Source organism: Vespa velutina, chromosome 25, assembly GCF_912470025.1.
Source record: "Vespa velutina chromosome 25, iVesVel2.1, whole genome shotgun sequence".
Classification (NCBI taxonomy): domain Eukaryota; kingdom Metazoa; phylum Arthropoda; class Insecta; order Hymenoptera; family Vespidae; genus Vespa; species Vespa velutina.
In genome coordinates, this window is record NC_062212.1 from 2,373,510 (window position 1) to 2,397,404 (window position 23,895).

The following is a 23,895-nucleotide window of genomic DNA, read 5'->3' on the forward strand; positions in this document are numbered from 1 at the left end:
ATACCCTTAATAAGTATTTATATACTTAATAAATACGTATATAATATTACAAGTATTTTATGTAAAAGGTTTAATTTTATACACATTTTTCAAATCTCTACAAAATCAATTATTATTTTTCATCCACCCACGCTCCCGGTAATATCGTTGAATCATTTATATCATGCGTCGGTAAAATAGAAATTGTTGATTCGATATATAATTATGATTGAGATACAAGTGTTCATAAATTAATAAGTATTTCGAAAAAAAAAAAGAAAAACAATTATGAAATGAATTAAATTTAATATTAAATTAATATTCTATGAAACAATTACAATACTGTATAGAGTGATGCTATGATAAAAGTACATATTACCATCATACAGTTTGTCATTTAAATCAATTGTTATTGTAATCAAAATAAAAACTTTTGAACGGAATTATATGTGTAATGTATGATTAAATATAAAATTTTCTTGTTATATTTTTAATTATAATAAAAGGAATAAAATTGAAAGGATACAATTCAAATATTGTATTTGTTTTTAAGATTATAATAAATACGATTAATTATGATATAAGGTGAATTTTTTTTCAGATAATGTCTTTTTAATCTCTACAATTCGATATCTGTTGATGTACGTAAACTATAAATATCAATTAATCAATAAGTCATTGGTTTTGACAAATTATGATTTAATTCAAATTAGTGCAATTAAATGCAATTGTGAAATATTGTATCAAAATGAAGAACAGACGACACGTCATTAAATGAAAAAAGTTATTATTATAATATTTTAGAAATTATTATAATATTTCAGGCATTATTATAATTATTCATAAAATTATATATATATTGGGTGGACCGGAAAGTAATGTCGCTTTCTTAAATTAAATTCAAACGAATAGATTTTTAATAAGTTTTTATTTTTAATCAATAATGTAATCATCTTCGTTATCAACAACCTTTTGTCATCTAGTATGCAAATTTTCAATGCCGGACCGATAAAAATCAATTGGTTTTTGAATAAAATATCTCGAGATTTCATCTAAATTTTCAAATTTTTTGCCACTAAGAAAATGTTGTAGCGATCGGAATAAATGGAAATCCGAGGATGCGATATCGGGCGAGTATGGTGGGTGAGGCAGTACCTCCCATCCCAATTCATTAATTTTTTTCAAGGTTCGTCTTGCACAATGTGGTCTTGCATTGTCGTGTTGCAGAATAACGCCTTTTCTGTTGACAATCGCCGGATACTTTTCGATTAAAGATTAGTTCACTCGATCCAATTGTTCACAATAAAGATCTGCATTAACAGTTTGTCCAGGTTTCAGCATTTCAAAATGAACAATTCCGCGTATACTCCACCAAACACACACAAGCGCCTTTTTGGGATGTAAACCCGGCTTCGCAGTACTTCGTGGTGATTCATTTGGAGAGAGCCACTTCCTTTTGCGTTTTGAATTATCATATAGGACCCATTTTTCGTTTTCAGTGATCAAACGATCAAAAAACGGTTCTGTATTATGTCATTGAAGCAATACGATGAATGTGGTGGATCGGTTGGCTTTGTTCTCTTCGGACAGATTATGGGGGACCCAAACACCTGCTCTGCTTATTTTTCCAATTTGCTGCAAATATTTTTAGATGGTTGACCAAGGTTGATTAACCTTGGTCAACCATCTAAGAATATTTTAATTTAAGCATGAGGACCTTGGGTTAGCAGGGACATCAGCAGCAACGGGAGTGCGCGCGAGGGCGGCTATTGCCGAATGGTTGGCTGAGTGGATTGGGAGGCCGTTCTCCATCGGAACGACATTCCACACCACACAGCTGATGACCGACCATGGCTGCTTTTCGGCGTACTTAAATAATATGAAGAAGATTCCCTCCCCACGGTGTTTTCACTGGGAGTGAGGATACGGCAGAGCACATCCTGATCGACTGCCCGGCGTGGACGGATGCCAGGAACGAGTTGATCGAAACGAGGGCAGCTAATCCTTCCCGGGATAGTCAGGATCTCCCTGACTGCTCCGAAAGAATGGGCGGCCTTTCGGACCTTCGCTGGGCGTGTCATGTGAACAAAGGAGGACGCTGAGAGGGAACGGTCGCGAGAACAAGGATGTGTGAGTGACCGTGCGGGTGTATACATGGACAGGAGTGCGAACGATAGGCCGCATAGGAGAGTAGTTCCAGTGCAGCCACCTCGGGCAAGGCTCCGAGCTGGCTCAAGCGTCACTTTGCTGTAGATGCTATATATACTGGCGTGAATGGGTCTGATCAGTGCACCATGGAGTGGGAATCGGGCCAATATGTATATAGTTAGGGAGTAATTGCGTCTCCGAGGGCTCATGGGCCCTTGTCGAGTGCTACGTATTGGTATGTGTGGAAATGGACGAATGAAGAAGAGCAAGGCGAATTCCGGCCTGGCTCACCGAGGAGGGGACTGGGTGAATTTGTAATACGCATTTGCGCAATCCCCTCCAATCCCCTTTCTCCTCAGCATGTTAGTAATAAGAATCGGGAGGGTTTTTAGTCGGTAGGCAATCCGAACCTGAGTGTATGTTCAGGCGGGTTGAATCCGACATTCCTCTCAGTACCGGGCTCAGGGGGCCTTTTGAAGGTTTTTCCTCCTGACGAAACAAAAAAAAAGAAGGGTGTTTGAGATTTCCTCGATTGTCTGACATGGATTTGCTTCCACTTCTGCCCTTAGCATGTCGTTGTCTAATGTTGTTGGTCTTCCTGATCGATAGATCGAGTCAGAGAGATAAAAATTACCGGATCTAAATTTAGAGAACCATCTTTGGCATTTATGAGCGTCTAATGTACTTGGATAAACATCGCAAATGTTTTTGATTGGAACTGTTGCGTTACTACCCTTGCGAAACTCAAAAAGCATACAATGCCGGATATGCTCTTTTGGTATTTGGCTGGCCATTTCACTCCAAATTGCAAAAAAAAGTCTAATATTTAATTATTTATTAGAAGTGAACAAGTCACAATAACCTTAAAATGTCTTTGACACACAATGTACTTCGAAGTACACAATGAACTGACAAATGACAATCAAATATCGACATGCGCAGAAACGACATTACTTTCCGGTCCACCTAATATATATATATATATTATTTAATATTGTTGTCTACTCTTACAATTTTAATTGTTCCCATGAAATAGTAAGCGAAATAGATATTAATTTTTTTCTTTTTTTATCGCGTAACTTAAAGAAGTAAGAAAAATGACAAAGAAGTGAAAATGTATTTTTATGAAACAATTCAAAAATGGAATCTCCTGGATCATAACATATTATTATTGCAATTCTAAAATATGAATAAGAGAAATTGTTATACTTCTTTAATTGCTCATTGATCATTCTTAAAATATATAAAGAAGCAAAATATTTTTATGATATATATTGGAGCATAAGACACGTAAGTTATATCTATTTATTGGATTTTTTTAAAAAAGTTCTTAAAGGTATTTTTGTCAACAAAACATTTCAGATAACATGTCAGAGAAAATAAAATATACATCAGTTAGTAGAGTTACAGTATAGAAAAATTTTAGCCGATCAACTCGTAGGAGATTTTTGTCACGATAGAACAAGAGTTTCTACATCAATTTCTGAAATCAGACTAAACGGAAAATAATTCACATAATGAGAAAAGGTGAAAAGAGGGACTACGTTGTGTGCTCTAAAAGAAAACAAATGGATGGCAGACGTCAAGCAAGTGATTACTGTGACACTTGCCCAAGTAAACCCAGAATGCACATGGGAGATTATTTCCAAAGATATTACACCATGGTGAATTACAAAATTTATCTTTTATTTACAATAGGAAAATGCATGTTTATAAACTAAATAAAATCAAATGCATTCACAAGGACGTATAATTTTTTCCGCTCGAAATAAGACTTTCTTTATCTCAGGCGTTCCGCTCCAAAAATGTGCCGGAGTTGTTGGTAGGTAATACTCGAGAAACGCGCGGAGCGTTAAGGATTAATGAAAGTAAATTTAACATATTTGGGTTGAATGAATGATATACTATATGGAGAAAAAAAAACACCGAATATGAGAAAAAAAATTTGTAGACATTCGTAAAATATTTGTTATTCTTAAAGCAGGAGTTGGATATCTTCATTTTATCGATGGTATCATGGATCATAAATTATATATTGATAATTTAAAACAATATTTTTAAGTTAGTACAAATAAAATTGGATTACAGGTCAATTATGTGTTTTTACGAGATAATGATCCAAAGCAGAATACATGATAATGGATCCTGTATAATGTACTAAAAATCTTCCCACAATCTTTAAACTTGAATGTTATAAAATATTTATGGGGTTATCTCGAAGAAAAAATTCGTGATCATCATATTTCTTCAAAGAAAGATTTAAAAAATGGACTCTTAGAAGAGGAATAAAATTTCTAGTACTAACTTCAGAAAATTTAATAAATTCGATGGCACAAAGTCATCAAACGATTATACAATCTAAAGGAAATCCCACTAGATACTAAAATTATAAATAAATTGCTATTTATTGATTACTATTAATTTATTACTATTAAGCATTAATTAAATTGCTATTTATTTATTACGTTTATGTATTAAATTGTATAGTTTTTCTAGTTGCAAATGTACGAATATTTATTACTAATTTCTCTGCTAATTTTCTGCTAATTTCTGAACATTTATAATCATGATAAATATAAATAAATAATTATTTTTTAATAACATTCGTTTTAGAGATTTCTAAGAATATGTATATATATATATATATATATATTTTGTTAACATTTTTTTTTTGTAATAAACAAAGTTCTACGATGTTTTTCTTCAAATTCACTGTTGTACGAATACTTTTCACGTTCACTGTATCGCCTGTATCATTTTTATTATCATCTAACTACTTTTTTTTTTAAAGGATAAAACGAAGCAAGATTATCAAAGAATGTTAATAGAGAAGGATAATTATAATTTATGCTATTGCTGTAGTAAGAATAAATGATTAATATTATTTTATAAATCTCGATCAAATTGAGTGAAACAGAGGAAGAGGTAAAGGTATAATTTTGATTTTTATTCGCGAAATATCGGTCGAATATTGCAATTTAATTTTTGTTTTCATTTATTAAGCTATATATTTTTAAGCTATATAATATTATTTCCAAAGAAAATATATTTCTATTTTTGTTTTCTTATTGCGAACGAACAAACATTCTCACAATTTTTAATCCTAAAGATTTATTAACTCATATTATTGGAAGACAATTTATTGCTATTATAAGATTTATTTTTCGATATTTACTGTAAAACAGTGAAAACTAGGATAAAATTATTAATGGAATAGCGTTGGATCAATATATATATACGAAATCATGACGGACATCACTGTCGAAGTAGTTTTAAATTCTTTATCATTTTTACTGATAAATTATTTAATTTTGCATTTTTTATGATGACGGCGAGCACGATAAAATTTCAAAAACCTAGCCTAACTCACTGAAATGAAATTTTAAATTTTAATCTATGGATCATTGCATCATTATCATTCGATATACTGATCGATTAAGCATAAGTGATAGAGGAGAAAGAAGAAATATTTTTAATCTTATAGTTTAATAAGAGCTAAATTACAGTGTATTGGATAAAGAATAAATAAGTAATTATTGGAAAAATTTGGTAAATAAAACGTAATTAAATTCGCCAGTTTTAACAAATACAAAATTTTACAAAGCAAAAGATAAAACAGTTCGATTGTCGAATTAAAACGAATTATCTCTCGTCAAATAATTCTTGGAATAATAATAATAATAATATCATATTATAATTAATAAATATGATAAATATAAATTACTTACTATAGTAATAAGGCTTATTAACATTACATATTGATCATATTTTTTAAAATAAAAATATTATTATTGCGATTATCTTTACTATTACGTTTGATATAAAATATGTCATGTTACGAGAAGACAATACTAGTTGCGAGAGAAATAATATTTAAATAATTTCAGGCTTCTCGATTGAATTGAACGACAATAAATTAAGAATAAAATGAAAAATTGTAAAATTTAGCAAAAAACAATTAATTCATATCGTTTACGTTGTTTGTTTTTTTCTTTTTTCTTTTTTTTTTTTTTTTTTTTTTTTTTAAATAACGTTTCAAGACGGTAGGCTGATTGTTAATGACATATATATTAGAATAATATAAGTTCATCTTATTCATAGTTTTATATTCGTATAGAATCCTACAAAGTTCTAGACGAATGGATTTATTCCCTTAAAAAATAATAGATCGAATTGTTTCTCGTCAAATAATTACTACTACTACTACTACTACTACTACTACTAATACTACTACTACTACTACTACTACTACTACTACTACTACTACTAATACTACTACTACTACTACTACTACTACTACTACTACTACTACTACTACTACTACTACTACTACTACTACTAATAATAATAATAATAATAATAATAATAATCCTTACTATAATTAATAAATATAACGAATATAGTGTCTTACAATAATAATAATAATAATAATAATAATAATAATGCTTATTATTATTGCGTTCTGATAATATTTTTAAAAATAGTAATATTATTATTTACGATTATCTTTGCGATTAACACTTGATATCAATTATAAAAAATTTATTCTATGACGATAGCAAGCGTATCTTGAATTTCATTTTATTATTTAATGTTAAAAATATCATTAAATATAATACAAATGCAAATTGTAGATAGTCATTTGAAATGTGAATAAAAAAAGCATCAGTTATACCAAAGAAAAAGCCAAAAATCATTCTTTCGAAACAAAACCTAAACGATATTATTCGACAAAATTTGCGTATCGAATTAAATAAATTGTGTAAGTTCTCATCTGTCACTTTTTCGTTTCTTTTTTGTTTTTTTCTTTGGAATATATCATTAAAAATGTCTGACTGTTTAATTATGTCAATTTAAAATTTATCGAATCTGCTTATTATTTCATGCTACGCGATTAAATTCGACGTCGATAAATTAATGATGGTAAGAAACATTGTAAGAGAAAGAAAATATTTGTGATATAATTAATGCACCAAGCGGGTATATTTTTATTATTAGAAAATTTTTCAAGACGATAGACTTGACTATTAACAACATATTCAAAAGATTAATGCAGATTTATTCTATATAATACATACACGATATGTTAATAGAAAATTGTATATTATGATTTACTTATGCAAATTTCGAAATAATGAAAAGTAGCCAAGTTATAAACGTAAATTCAAGGTGAGCTAGTAAGGAAGGGGGCGGGGGTAGGGAAAAGCAGTAATAGAAGAACGAGAGTTCTTAAGTAAGCAGTAATAGAAGAACGAGAAAATAGTTTGAGTTTTATAACGAAGTGACGAAATAGATTCTTTTTTCTTCGAGTGCTCTAAATTTTCGCATTAACGTCGATTTTTAGATCTTTCATAATTTTGACGATCGTAGTGCAGATTAGGATTCGAACCTTTTTTTATCGTCATCATATTTTGTTAAAGTTACAGCGTCTATGTGAAGGGCGATTAGGACTGAGAAGTACGGTAAGATCAGAAAAATTATTATTTATTTAGAAAAAAATGCATATATTTTTCACTCTACACTTTAAATAGACGAATGTTCGCGGGTAGATAAAATGAAATTTGTGAGTTGAAAAGAAAAATATTGTAATTTTCTTAAAGGTATCTTTTAAACTGTTAAAATAAGGTTACAAGAACTTGAGAAGAAATGAAATTTATACCGTATTAGATCTTTTGATTTTGAACTTCTAAAAAACTGGCAATCACATCTTGACTACCTTACAATATCTTAACAGAAAGTTTACCATCTTACATTGAATTTCGAAAATAGTGTAGGGAAAACTTTTTATAGCAAAATTGTTAACTGTTAAGTCTCAGGTAAGATGGCAAATGGTTAATCCGTAAGGTATTTTGATATTTTTCTATATGTTTTGTTGATAATAAATATAGCAACTGGCGGAAAATACATTTAAACGATCATTTTCTAAACCTATCATCATTTATCTAAGCCACAAAATAGTTATGTAAATATCATTTAAATACATCTATCTTACTTGTCTCATGCTCTAGAATAGATAATAGAAAAATCATCTTGTCTCTTTACATATTTTAGGAATGATAGCAATTGAGAAAGTGTAACGATTTCTCTCAGTCATATTTACGAATTACAATAATTTTAGATTGATTAGAATCGGGGGATTCTATTTTTGAATAGCTTCAAGAAAATACATTTCCATATCCTCCTCGTTCGCGACACTTTTGTAAGATTCACAAAGAAAAATATTAATATCTACCTCTCTTTCCCTTTCAAAAAATTTCTTAAATTGTAACAATAGATAATAACATTGAATAACATATAACATTGTGAAAAACAGCATTCATTTATAATAATTTATAATAATATCTGAACTTCATCTTTCGACTTATGACGTTTATACCTATTCTTCATTTTGATACAACATTTAAAAATCGCATTTATTGTATCTAATTCCAATTATATTGTGTGATACCAACGACTTTAATGGCAAATTTATATTGGCTTTTTTATAACAAGAATTTATAAATCACATATATTTTTAGAAGAATCAAAACGATAATTGATTCGGGTGACATCATGCGGCAATAACTTGCATTCTTTCACCGCGACGTTCTAGCGCCGTTGTTATTGAAGTACGTTTATTTTATAATTGCTCTTTCGGACTAGAGCTTCCTGACATATCGACATTTGTGTGTAGGCCACATTTAGATGACTTGACGACTATGTTTAACGGGTGACCAGGAGATGGGCAATTTTGTAAGGATTAGAAGTGTATGGAAAATTAATTATTTTTTATAAAATTCTTGTTTAGTATACAGATGTAGCGATACATTATTCTAACAATTTTTCAATCTATTTTTGCTAATGCATATATTATCTCCATTATGTTTGATTAAACTGAATTCCTAGAGGAGTTTTAGTTTTTATTCGATATGTTTCTTTTTCTACTATGCTTCTTCATATATTTTTCTCTAAAAGTCTGACTATTAGATATATATAACAGTATGTAATATATTAGATATCAATATGAAGTCGAAAAATTATTTCTTACCTTGTTCACGAAAAATTATATAACTTCTTCAAATCGATTCTATAGGCTTGTGATCTATAAAAATCCACTTCAACGTCTTTCAGTTTATTTTCATCGATTAATTCCCTCCTTTAATGGCATAAAAAAATTTTCTTTTGATAGTGCCAGCTCTTTAAAAAAACATAATTATAAGTATGATATGAAGAAGTATATTTTTTTTATATTCGTACGAACTTAAATAGGTGCATTTTGCAGTATTTAACCATGGACTTTTGAAAATTATATGAGGTATTTATCTGACTCTCTCGACCAATAAACGAAGCTCATAATTGTGTTACTACATGAGAAATATGACTTTGAAAGAATTCTATTAAACAATAATTTTTGACACTAAATTAGTTGGCGTACTTTCGGTCAAAGTGTTCAATTTCAACTGTTGTTGCAACAGCCTTTTCCTGTTCGTTCGCTTTTATCGTCATTCCCATCATTTCTGCTCTTCGAAATTGATCTGCAAACGTATGTATGAACGTAAACCTGAAGATATTGAAAAATTCTTATCTTATTAATTTGATTGATTCAATTTGATTGTTTTTTTTCTATTTTTAGAACGAATTTTTCCATTCACCTAACATTAGTGTTATTGAAGATTGATTAATGATTCTATTAAAAAAAGCAATTAAAAAAAATATATTTTATAATCGAAAATTATTCACACATTTTACAATGTTATGACGTTATTTTTCTTCGTATAATCGTGCGTCCACAAGATCATTATTAACTTCCATTGGATAAAAAGTAATCTGGACAGTTCTTATATTTATGCCTCTATAATTTTATAAAATTATAAATAATGAGAAACTGTTTGATCTATGAGCGTTTGTAATGTAATCTATGATCGTAACTAAAATGACCGTATATTTCGGGTTAAAAGAACTTACGTAAAGGTATAAAGTTATTTCCTTAGATTAAATTTGCATACGTGTTGTTCTTTTCCAATCCAGTAAATATGAATTTTAATTAACTAAATAATACATTTCAACAGTTTCCTTAAGACCTCTAACCTTAATGTTTAATTCGTGACTTAGTCAGCTACGAACGAAAAATACTTTTCTTAGCATCTTTACCATTTTTTAAAGTTCGTCCCATTTTTATGAAATAACTCGTTATACATATATATTTATATCATTATATATATATGTATGTATGTATGGTCGTTATATAAATATTGAGTCGATCGGAAAGTCATTTCGTTTTTTCCTGACAGAGGATTTAATTGTATTTTTTTGCACCTAATTGTATTTTTTCACACTGAAACCGCATAATCAATATATGTCTTGAGAGCTGATATAGCAAGGCTTGTGTGTGAAAATATCCTATTGATTCTACGCAGTAGTTTTTGATTGGTGCCCTTTTAAATATAGAGAGCAATAAGCAGCATTTTCATCATACTTTACTTTTGTACTATAGAAAAGATAAAAATGCTGTTCAAGCCAGAAAGAAATTAACCGATGTGTATGGAGAAGATGTGTTGACAGTACGCCAGTGTCACAATTGGTTCGCAAAATTTCGATGCGGCAATTTTGATGTCGAAGATGCACCACGTTCTGGAAGGCCGGTTGAATCTGATAGACACGATAAAGGCATTAGTTGATGCAAATCGGTGAATAACAACACGTGAGATCCGTGAGAGGTTGAATTTATCAAATCCAACTGTTTATGACCACTTGAAAGGCCTGGGTTTAACCTCGAAGCTCGATATATGGGTTTCTCATGTTCTCACGGAAAGAAATTTGTGTCGTCGCGTTGACGTCTGTGATTCGCTTCTCAAACGTCACGAAAATGATCCATTTTTGAAACGTATCATTATTGGGAACGAAAAATTGGATGTATACAACAATGTCAAACGCAAGAGATCATGGAGTAAAAAAGACGAACCGGCTCAAAGCATTTCCAAAGCCAATATCCATCAAAAAAAGATGTTGCTGTCTGTTTGGTGTGATTTTAAAGAAATCTTTTTTTTTGAGATTTTTCCGGATAATACAACAATTAATTCAGAAGTCTACTGTCATCAGCTGAACAAACTGAATGATGCACTTTAACAGAAAAGGCCAGAACTAATCAACAGAAAAGGTGTAGTGTTCCAACAAGATAATGCGAGACCTCATACAAGTTTGGTCTCTTGCTAAAAGCTTTTTCAGCTTGAATGAGATACAATGACACATCCACCATATTCTCCAGATCTGGAACCTCCGGATTATTATTCGTTCCGGTCACTGCAAAATTTGTTAGTCGGTCACTTCAAATGAAGAGATCAAAAACAACCTCGATCAGTTTTTTGCCAGTAAAGACCAAAAATTTTATTGACGTGGAATAATACTACTACCAGAAAGATGGTAAAAGGTATTGGACCAGAATGGCCAATATATAATTTAATAAAACATTTGTTCATTATACGAAAATTGTCTTTCATTTTCACAAAAAAAAAAAGAAATGACTTTTCGAATGACTCAATATGAATGTTTCAATAATAATAGTGGTAGTGGAAAATACATTATATTAAATACGACTCATAAAATGACTTCTAAATGACTTCCGTTGATCTGATCGCATATTTTAAAAAGAGATATGACTTTCAAAATTACTTTTATTAAAGTTAAAATTATACGTAAAAAAAATTGTATGTAAAAGAATAGGTATTAAAGGGCAGATCAAAGTAGTTTTAAATTATTTATCAGTTTAATCGAAAAACTTGCATTTTCTAAGATGTACGGCATGCACAATTGTTGAAATTTTATGAACATAGCTTAACTCATTTAAATCAAATTATAAATTTAAATCTATAGGTTATTGTGTTGTTAAATAGTGGATATAAAAGGTAACTATTTTCTGCAATAAAATTTAGTGGAACGATAAGCTTCATTCGAGTAACGTTGATAGATGACTGATCTAGATATTTTCGTAGATAACATAATCAATTCTTGATCTGCATATTGGAAAATTCTTCAGAAAGTAAGTAAAAGTCATATGTTCATTAAAAATATCATAATTTTTATTTTACATCAATAGAAAATTTAAAAATGTAGAAGTCAAACAATACGATTGTCACATGAAAATCAGATTGTCTCTCGTCAAATAATTCTTACTATAATTATAAGCCTTCTTCTCATTAGTAAATATAATAAATATGAAATCTTACTATGTAATATTAAGACTTCAAATAATTACAAATTAAATGGTACTGGTATCATAAGATACAATATAAACCCAAATTATGGAATAGAATTTGAAATAGCATCATTTATAAATAAAATGAAATATAAATGAAAAATAAATCACTTTTCCATTATTTCTACTTTGCACGAAATTAGTAAGTTTGCACTTGCGACGATTATCCAAGATTGAAAATTATTAAAATGTTCGCTAACAAGTATAATGTCGGTGTCTGTGTACATAGCTATAAACCCCATTAATATGTGTAATTAATATAAAATGACTAAGCTATCATTTTAGATCACATTGAGTATTAACTGTATTCCTGCCTTATTCTTCTTATCTATAAATGTATTTAAATATATAATTCTTGCATTTTGTTGTTATACGTAAACGCAAAATAAAATATGTATTATTTATGAATGAATTTCTAGTGGCGATACAAATCAAATTTCCCATCTATTTTTTCCTTGACCTGATGAAACAATACGTGTCGATTTATCTATGGAATAAATTCAAGGTGCCTTCTGACCACTGGAAATCATATCTTTTATTCATTCATTGTTAGAAAAGAAGACATATTAAGACAAACGATTAAAATGAACACGTCGAAGATATATTGCGAGAGTTTATTTAATAATTTCTTGTTTGCAAATTATTTTACTTTCTGGCGCGCTTGAATAACGAAACGATCAAATATAAATATGCATGTATATAAGCAGACACACATATGGAGATATTGAATTATTTTCAACTGATCACAGATCAAACGATTTTCTAATTACACCCTTATAAGTTTAAAATATTATAAATGAATTACTGGCTTAGAATATTATAGAAGCATCCATGTAAGAACAGCCATGATCTCTTTTCATTCAATCGGTATTAATTCAGATAATGTTATAGCTTGATTATATGAACAAAAATCAATTAATTACATGGGACTGGAGAATGCTTAAATAATATTCGAAGGTAGGATTATAATATTCTTTTTTAATAGAATTGTCAGCCTACTAATATGAAGTATGTGGAAGAACTCGTGCTAAAGAATAGAAGCAGAACGATCGAAGAATATGTTATTATTTTTGTTTACAGATCGATTTGAAGAAACAGAAATGATGGGAGTGCCGATAAAAGCGAACAATCAAGAAATGGCTGTTGCGAATAATGATTTGGAATTGGGAACATCGAACGAATATTTGCCAAATGAAACGCTATCTTCAGTTGAAGACATCGACAAATTAACGACGATTCAAACCTTCTACGTAAATCAATGTCTTTTTATAACCGGCGGTACAGGTTTCATGGGAAAAATGTTGATTGAAAAATTATTACGAGGATGCCCTGGAATCAACCGCATTTACGTTCTGATACGTAGGAAAAAAGATAGAAGTGTCTCTAAAATAATGGAAGAAATTATCGAAAATTCGGTGAGTCCTTCATTTACAATCGATTATTATTTTTATCTTGTGATAAGATTTCCATTCAATTCTATGATTCTATGTCTTCACTGAATAGTATTTAATATTTAATACATTTAAAAGATATTTTTAAGAAGAAGAAAATTGATAAAGAATTTTCAAAAGTCTTCTTCTTTCTTGTAAATCATATTAGAAAGTGGTAGCAGTAAAGCATAATAAAAAGAAGGATCCTCAACTGTTTGTTTTCAGAATCTTTTCTAATGTTAACGTTAAAATTAATATTTAGACTGAAAATATTCTCTACTTAGTTAAATAATGACTTTGATGGAAGTCATGAAAAAATTACAGTGAAATGCTTTTCCAAGTTTATGGAAAAAAATCAAAAAGAATGTTTTAGAAAAAGGTTCGAAACACACTACCAAAGTCGAACACACTACTTCTTGAACATTAATACATTCACGATCAAGCGTATAAAGCGATATGAACAGCTGGATACCAAATTTAATTTCCAAATGTCTATAGCTGAATACCGCAATGATTTGTTATTTAAATATGTATCTATATTAGTAATGTAGCTTCTTGATATCATACTTCCAATTAATTTTTGCTTAATATTTAAACGGGTAGTTAAATATTCGATAAAATATTACAGGAAATATAATGCTTAGAAAGAGTTACTTATATTGATGAAATTTATATTTAGCAAACGAATATATTAAATTTTCTAAGGCAAAACTAAATAACATATTTACAGATTTGTTTCAGCTAATAACTTTACGTTGTATCAAATAATAACTAGAAATTGTGCACGTTTTATAACTAAATTAAATCAATTTAAACGAAATTGAACAAAAAATTTAATATTATAATAATAATGTTCTTTCGATAAAATGCAATTGGATCAAATATTGAATTTTATATCTATGATTGTTTTTTCAAAATCTGAAAATAAAAGTTGTAACACTGCTTTTTCAACTTTTTTCTCATAATCAAGAAATAAGACTTTGTTAGCGGATTCAAAGCGTTAAAACTGTCCAATAAAAATGCATTTAATATTAATAAATAAAACAGACTTTGATTTTGTTAAAGAACACAATGACATTGAAAGCATAAGTATATTTAAGCAATTAAGTAGGATGAGGCTAAATCTTAAATGTTTGTTTGTTTTTTCTTCACAAGCCGAATAAATATATCTATTTTTCTCCTCATCGTTTTTCATGGGTTAAACGCATATGAGTTATTTTAGGTACTTTGGCAGATTTCTTGAATCCAATTTACTTTTTTTTCATCGATCCTATCGTCATTGATCTCTATTCATTTTTCTCACATTATTTATAATCTAAAATTAATAGAAAATAGTTTGACAGCATAAAAAAAATTGGTGAACGATTTTTAATGCGTTAAGATACGATCCTCATTCTTTGGAGAAAGAATTCATATCGAAACATATCGATGTTTACAATTACCTTTAAAACACTGTCCAAATTGTATATAAATTGTTATTTGCTGTCTATATCTACAAATTAGAAATAAAAAAGGAATAAATTAGGAATTTAGAAATCAAAAACTAGAGAAGAAAACGTAATATGAAACAAATTCATAAATTATAAGAATAGAAAACAACCTTACCAATGTTTTAATAACAAACAAGTGATCGGGATTAGATAGATTCATGGCTTTATTCTGTAGTAATATATTCACTTTTCAATGGTTTCAACATTTATTTAACAAAGTCAATTGAAGATACAACATAAGGTCCGACTTATTAGTCATTCTTCTATTAATGATGCGTAGTTGCGCATGTGGGACAGGAAATATTTATGAATCTATCAATGCACACGTTTCAGTTGTTTAACACGCTGAGGAAGCAGCAGCCAGGATTCCAAAATCGCTTAGTAGCGATCGAGGGTGACTGTAGTTTGCCGAATCTCGGTATTTCGATAACCGATAGAGCAAAACTCATACGAGAAGTCTCTATTGTTTTTCACGTTGCTGCTACTGTGCGATTCAACGAGAAAATCAAATTGGCGGCAGCTATTAATGTTAAAAGTCTGAAGGATTTAATATACTTATCTAAGGAAATGTCTAAACTAAAGGTACGCATTCTATTCTTTGTATGAGTGCTAATAATTCTATCATCAATCTCTATTTCGATTATTTTTTATGATAAGCGGAAGAAATCAATTGTTTGGTTCAAAGAAACCCATTATTGTGTGACTTAGTTCCTTCTCTAAGTCACCGAAATTTTTCCAAGCGAGGAAATTGAAGTTTCGCGATGAAATTATTGAACAAATCTCTTTTACACTTTATTGTTTGTAAAATTCAAATACGAGTAATAAAATCGCTTCCTTGACAAAGAATTCACAAGTTTTATACTCATATATATGGACATGTAAGTAGGCAATGAAAGAGAATGCTTCGTGTAGAGAAGTATACCATTTGAATGTCTCATACGAAATTAAAGAATCGATGAAGATTATTTATAAGTATATGCTAATTCAGACAAAAGGTAATTTCTTCAAAAAAAAAAGAAAAAAATTATAAGAAGAATAATTAATTAAAGCAATGAAATTGTGAGCACAAATTCATGTTGGGTGTATATTTCTAAAGTAATTGTCGTCGTCGCAGCGTGATAGCTGAGAACGAGGGATGTCTAACAATATGTAATACTGTGACCTTGTCGAGTCGTTGCACAAAAAAATATAAAATTTGGACAATTAGAAGACAGTTACCTGCACGCCTGGATAATATCAAATGTAAATCAACATGATGGGCATGGTCGGACTTACTGTGTCAATTAAATGTTAAGAGAAATTTGTTTTTGATGGATACCATTTCGAGTACTTGTTCAAGGAAACCTTTCCTGATTAATATTTCCATCATAGTTATTGCATTATTAACATCAATTGAATCACTTCTATCATTTTCTTTTTACTCAAAATCGTGTCAAGTTCACAGTATTATGGTTCGTTCGATTCATCCTGACCTTATCTGTCACAATTAGAATAAAAATGAAAGTATTTATCCCTACTTAACAGATTTTCTGTGACATCGAAAACTCAAAAAAATGATTCTGAAAATCCATTGATTAATGTATGCTCCTTTGAACCAATGAATTAGGTTCTCCGTTATTTCTTCGCATTATTAAAATTAGTAAGGGTATCGATTCGGAACATGGTTATTGAGACACACAGCACATATTATTAATTATGTGGATCTTTAATTGAATGATTGACTCTAATAAATGTTCGTTATCTTTTGTATTATAGAGTTTCGTCCATGTATCGACGGCTTATGCCAATTGTCTTCAAAATCAGATCGAGGAGAAATTTTATAATCCACCGATGGATGCCGACAAATTCATCGATTTGATGGAATCTATGGATGAGAAATTGCTCGATGATATTACACCGCAGTAAGTCTATCACCGAGTCTTGATTTCACGATTGTTTTCTCCCATTATATTTCCACAGAATCGTACTTGGCATTTGTCGAGCGAAACGATTAGCTGGATACGCATAAAATCTTCGAAAATCTATTCCAGTATATCGCAAGTTTTTACTATCCAAATGTATGAGAATATAAAAAATATTGCTTCATCACATAATGTTTTTATTTTAAGTGAATTTTTGTGAAAATATTAGGGAACAAATTAAATAATTCATGAAAAGTTACTGAAAATTTAGTAATTTTAAATGCTACTTAAATTCATTGATTATATTTCTTGGAAACGAAAATAATGAATTTACTGTAAATTAAAATTCAACAAAATTTTTTCCAATTCTTTTTGAATACTATCTTTACGTTGTATCTAATCATAAGACAAATTACGATTCATTATTGAATTAAAAAATAATATCACAGTTGAACATATTTGACAATAGAATTTAACAAAGTTAAACGAAATTGAAGAAACAAATCAACAATTACAATTTCATATTTAATAATAATGTTCTTTAGTTATACAAAGTCATTTGAAAAATCTGCTTGATAGATCAAAGATTTGCAATTTTTATGGCTGTCCATTATGTTTGTCAATACCATTATCGTTAGAACTTCGTTACGTGTAACCATCTATCGATATTGTAATGACCCTTTGTAATTACGTTTCCGGTCGTGAATATATTAAAAATATATTAAGAGGACAGGTTACGAGACCGACAATTAAAAATTGAATCTTATTTCTGGTATTAGTTTAATTGGAGAATGCCCGAATACATATGTTTATACGAAATCAATCGCCGAGAATATCGTAAAAAGGCATGCTGGCTTAATGCCGATTGGAATATTTCGTCCAGGAATCGGTTGGTAATAATGTGACTCTGTTAGAACAAAGCAATAAATAATACATAATAATTAACTAATATTCTTAGTGTTACCAACGTATATTGAACCTACAAAAGGATGGACCGATAATATGAACGGGTTAGTGGGAATTACAGCAGGTGCTGCAATGGGAATAATACGAACTAATTTTTGCGATGAGTCGGTAAATGTCAGCATTATACCCGGAGATCTGACGACTAATGCGCTAATCGTTAGTGCGTGGGATATAGCGAATAATCGAAGGTAACGTCAATTAATCACATTTATACGAAATATTTTCGATCAAACCAAATGACGATTAGAAATAATTAAATTACCGCTTACTGTAATCTTTCAGATCCACCGAAGATATTCCTATTTATAATTACACATCTACGGATAATCCAATCACTTATAAGGAATTCACAGAACTGGCGATGAAGAAAATTGGATTATTACCGACTAACGAAGCAACTTGGTACTTAACCTTTCGGAATATAAAATATCGATCAATTTATCTTATCTTCATGTATTTTCTACATATACTACCGGCTATTATAATTGATACGATTTCCTTATGTTTGGGTAAAAAGCCAAGGTAATTTTTTCTTATCTTTTTTTTGAGTTCGATGGATTTTATGATTGATGTCATTCTCAGATTCTCAAAAAACTCGATTCCATCAGCCTATTTCAAATCTAAAAATTCCTTAAAACACTTGTTTGGCCTTGTTGAGCTTTCTAAGTTCTTGTCTAGGGTTAGCAATGACTCGCATGGTTCGACAATTTTTCGAAGAAAAAATTGATCATCAAACAATTTAGTTTAAACTTGTCTTCCCATTAATCTATAATTAATTCGTATCAAAATGGTGCATGATTGAATATCTAGACTAATAATGCGGTTATTTACACCCTTGTCAGCACCTTCTTTTCTTAAGTACATAACAATTATCACATTATTCATATGATACTTCGCCGGTATCATGCATCTTACGAACCGAATGAAATATCAATTGTCATAATTGTGTCTCCCCTTTTCCAAAAAGCCGTTAGAAATTCGAGGTGTCTTGTTCTTAGTTACTGTCATCTTCCTTAATAGTCCGTAAAATTCTGGTAACGAAATTGGATCTACTATCTCCCTTCTTTTAGTAGCCGATCTTTAAGTGCCTTTTCTTGGCACAGTTGCTATATTCACTTCTTTATCATCTATCAGACTTGTATTCTTTCTATAACACTTATTTACTCTTTAAGTTTCCAATGTTCATTTATTTTTCTTTTTTTTAAATGTCACTTCAATTATTTTTATATACAGCACCTATCTTTTCAACGATCATACAATTTTTAACAAATTTACACTTATGTTTAAGGTTGCTCAAAATATATAAAAAAATTTATACACTGGCGATCTTATTCAGTTATTTTACCTGTACCAAATTGAACTTTACTAATAAAAGATGGAACGAACTGTTGAATAAGTTAACGACGGATGATCGCAAATTTTTCTTTTGTGATATAAAGGATCTCATTTGGGACACATACTTTGAAAATTACATTCTAGGCATAAGAATGAACATCTTAAAGGATCCCATTGAAACGCTTCCACAAGCTCGTATAAAATGGCGAAGGTATCCACTTTCTCATTGATCGTCTATTATTCACAATGACTTTCAAATAATACTTGCTTTTTTAATTTTCAAGGCTTTACTGGAAACACCAAGCATTCAAACTTTTTATCTTCTGCGTATTCCTTATGATAACTTGGATGATGATATTCAGACACTTGTAACATTCGAATATGGGTAAAATAAACAACTGAAGTTAATGAAAGTGACAATACAACTTTGAGAAGTTTTTTGTTTTGTTTGAAATTGATATCAATATAGTCTAATTATAATTGTGGAAATAATATTAAGATCTTCTATACATAATTCTTTATATGAATGTTAATCCTTGCGCCTGAAAGTACACTTCAATCTGTACTCTGTTGATATTTGTAGATTTAAGCGAATTATATTTCAAATGAGGATATAGTACTTAATGTGGATTGGATTTCAAAGTTGTATAAAAATGTATATTCCTTACAAATCATGATGATAAATTTATTTTCATATTAATTATGATTACAATCATCTTCTTTTTCATAATTTTTAGATATTATTACCTTATATTCATTTACAAATAATTCCTAGTATATCTGGATAATTTGTAATTGAAATTGAATATTTCATTTTAATTTCAACCAGTTCATCCTTAAAACTATTAAAATAAGGTTACAGGAACTTGAGAAGAAATGAAATTTATACCGTATTAGATCTTTTGATTTTAAACTTCTAAAAAACCGGCAATCACATCTTGACTACCTTACAGTATCTTAACAGAAAGTTTATTATCTTTCATTGAATTTTGAAAATAGTGTAGGGAAAACTTTTTATAGCAAAATTGTTAACTGTTAAGTCTCAGGTAAGACGGCAAATGGTTAATCCGTAAGGTATTTTGATATTTTTCTATATGTTTTGTTGATAATAAATATAGCAACTGGCGGAAAATACATTTAAACAATCATTTTCTAAACCTATCATCATTTATCTAAGCCACAAAATAGTTATGTAAATATCATTTAAATACATCTATCTTACTTGTCTCATGCTCTAGAATAGATAATAGAAAAATCATCTTGTCTCTTTACATATTTTAGGAATGATAGCAATTGAGAAAGTGTAACGAATTCTCTCAGTCATATTTACGAATTACAATAATTTTAGATTGATTAGAATCGGGGGATTCTATTTTTGAATAGCTTCAAGAAAATACATTTCCATATCCTCCTCGTTCGCGTCACTTTTGTAAGTTTCACAAAGAAAAATATTAATATCTACCTCTCTTTCCCTTTCAAAAAATTTCTTAAATAGTAACAATAGATAATAACATTGAATAACATATAACATTGTGAAAAACAGCATTCATTTATAATAATTTATAATATGATCTGAACTTCATCTTTCGACTTATGACGTTTATACCTATTCTTCATTTTGATACAACATTTAAAAATCGCATTTATTGTATCTAATTCCAATTATATTGTGTGATACCAACGACTTTAATGGCAAATTTATATTGGCTTTTTTATAACAAGAATTTATAAATCACATATATTTTTAGAAGAATCAAAACGATAATTGATTCGGGTGACATCATGCGGCAATAACTTGCATTCTTTCACCGCGACGTTCTAGCGCCGTTGATATTGAAGTACGTGTATTTTATAATTGCTCTTTCGGACTAGAGCTTCCTGACATATCGACATTTGTGTGTAGGCCACATTTGGATGACTTGACGACCATGTTTCACGGGTGACCGGACCGTGACCAGGAGATGGGCAATTTTGTAAGGATTAGAAGTGTATGGAAAATTAACTATTTTTTATAAAATTCTTGTTTAGTATACAGATGTAGCGATACATTATTCTAAAAATTTTTCAATCTATTTTTGCTAATGCATATATTATCTCCATTATGTTTGATTATACTGAATTCCTAGAGGAGATTTAGTTTTTATTCGATATGTTTTTTTTTCTACTATGCTTCTTCATATATTTTTCTCTAAAAGTCTGACTATTAGATATATATAATAGTATGTAATATATTTTTATATCAATATGAAGTCGAAAAATTATTTCCTACCTTGTTCACGAAAAATTATATAACTTCTTCAAATCGATTCTATAGGCTTGTGATCTATAAAAATCCACTTCAACGTCTTTCAGTTTATTTTCATCGATTAATTCCCCCTCCTTTAATGACATAAAAAAATTTTCTTTCGATAGTGCCAGCTCTTTAAAAAAACATAATTATAAGTATGATATCAAGAAGCATATTTTTTTTATATTCGTACAAACTTAAATAGGTGCATTTTGTAGTATTTAACTATAGACTTTTGAAAATTATATGAGGTAATTATCTGACTCTCTCGACCAATAAACGAAGCTCATAATTGTGTTACTACATGAGAAATATGACTTTGAAAGAATTCTATTAAACAATAATTTTTGACACTAAATTAGTTGACGTACTTTCGGTCAAAGTGTTCAATTTCAACTAACTTGTTGCAACAGCCTTTTCCTGTTCGCATTTATCGTCATTCCCATCATTTCTGCTCTTCCAAATTGATCTGCAAACGTATAGATGAACATAAAACTGAAGATATTAAAAAATTCTCATCTCATTAATTTGATTGATTCAATTTGATTGTTTTTTTTTTTTTTTTCTATTTTTTAGAACGATATTTCCATTCACCTAACATTTTACAATGTTATGACGTTATTTTTCTTCGTATAATCGAGCGTCCACAAGATCGTTATTAACTTCCATTGGATAAAAAGTAATCTGGACAGTTCTTATATTTATGCCTCTATAATTTTATAAAATTATAAATAATGAGAAACTGTTTGATCTATGAGCGTTTGTAATGTAATCTATGATCGTAACTAAAATGACCGTATATTTCGGGTTAAAAGAATTTACCCGAATTTTTATTTTTAGTAATAGTATAAAGTCACTTCCTTAGACTAAATTTGCATACGTAGTGTTCTTTTCCAACCCAGTAAATATGAATTTTAATTAACTAAATAATACATTGCAACAGTTTCCTTAAGACCTCTAACCTTAATGTGTAATTCGTGATTTAGTCTGCTATGAACGAAAAATACTTTTCTTAGCATCTTTACCATTTTTTAAAGTTCGTCCCATTTTTATGAAATAACTCGTTATACATATATATTTATATCATTATATATATATGTATGTATGTATGGTCGTTATATAAATATTGAGTCGATCTGGAAAGTCATTTCGTATTTTCCTGACAGAGGATTTAATTGTATTTTTTTGCACCTAATTGTATTTTTTCACACTGAAACCGCATAATCAATATATGTCTTGAGAGCTGACATAGCAAAGCTTGTGTGTGAAAATATCCTATTGATTCTACGCAGTAGTTTTTGATTGGTGCCCTTTTAAATATAGAGAGCAATAAGCAGCATTTTCATCATACTTTACTTTTGTACTATAGAAAAGATAAAAATGCTGTTCAAGCCAGAAAGAAATTAACCGATGTGTATGGAGAAGATGTGTTGATAGTACGCTAGTGCCAGAACTGGTTCGCAAAATTTTGTTCCGGCAATTTTGATGTCGAAGGTGCACCACATTCTGGAGGGCCGGTTGAAACTGATAAAGACACGATAAAGGGATTAGTTGATGCAAATCGGTGAATAACAACACGTGAGATCGGTGAGAGGTTGAATTTATCAAATTCAACTGTTTATGATCACTTGAAAGGCCTGGATTTAACCTCGAAGCTCGATATATGGGTTTCCCATGTTCTCACAGAGAGAAATTTGTGTCGTCGCGTTGACGTCTGTGATTCGCTTCTCAAACATCACGAAAATGATCCATTTTTGAAGCGCATCATTATTGGGAACGAAAAATTGGTTGTATATAACAATGTCAAACGCAAGAGATCATGGAGCAAAAAAGATGAACCGGCTCAAAGCATTTCCAAAGCCAATATCCATCAAAAAAAGGTGTTGCTGTCTGTTTGGTGGGATTTTAAAGAAATCTTTTTTTTTGAGTTTTTTCCGGATAATACAACAATTAATTCAGAAGTCTACTGTCATTAGCTGAACAAACTGAATGATGCACTTTAACAGAAAAGGCCAGAACTAATCAACAGAAAAGGTGTAGTGTTCCAACAAGATAATGCGAGACCTCATACAAGTTTGGTCACTTGCTAAAAGCTTTTTCAGCTTGAATGAGATACAATGACACATCC

The 23,895-nt window shown here is 29.8% G+C and overlaps 2 protein-coding genes across 4 annotated transcripts; one reads left to right on the forward strand and one right to left on the reverse strand.

The window, feature by feature from the left end:
- Positions 1-1,254: 1,254 nt before the first annotated feature.
- LOC124957232 (histone-lysine N-methyltransferase SETMAR-like) lies at positions 1,255-2,921 on the reverse strand. The gene is made up of 3 exons (XM_047514070.1): positions 2,669-2,921; positions 1,907-2,077; positions 1,255-1,502 (listed from the first exon to the last, which is right to left on the reverse strand). Exons 1-3 carry the CDS (start codon positions 2,919-2,921, stop codon positions 1,255-1,257), a joined length of 672 nt encoding a protein of 223 aa, XP_047370026.1.
- A 4,438-nt stretch (positions 2,922-7,359) lies between these two features.
- On the forward strand, positions 7,360-20,180 carry LOC124957303 (fatty acyl-CoA reductase wat-like). 3 transcript variants are annotated; one of them, XM_047514235.1, is made up of 9 exons: positions 7,360-7,589; positions 13,439-13,773; positions 15,612-15,860; positions 17,034-17,179; positions 17,959-18,068; positions 18,138-18,333; positions 18,428-18,667; positions 19,434-19,691; positions 19,765-20,180. In XM_047514235.1, exons 2-9 carry the CDS (start codon positions 13,459-13,461, stop codon positions 19,850-19,852), a joined length of 1,602 nt encoding a protein of 533 aa, XP_047370191.1. In that variant the 5' UTR covers positions 7,360-7,589; positions 13,439-13,458; the 3' UTR covers positions 19,853-20,180. The 3 variants fall into 3 exon arrangements, with proteins under 3 accessions (XP_047370191.1, XP_047370190.1, XP_047370192.1); XM_047514234.1 differs by lacking the exon at positions 7,360-7,589 and adding an exon at positions 12,018-12,142; XM_047514236.1 differs by lacking the exon at positions 7,360-7,589 and adding an exon at positions 13,169-13,315.
- The last annotated feature ends 3,715 nt before the right edge of the window (positions 20,181-23,895 follow it).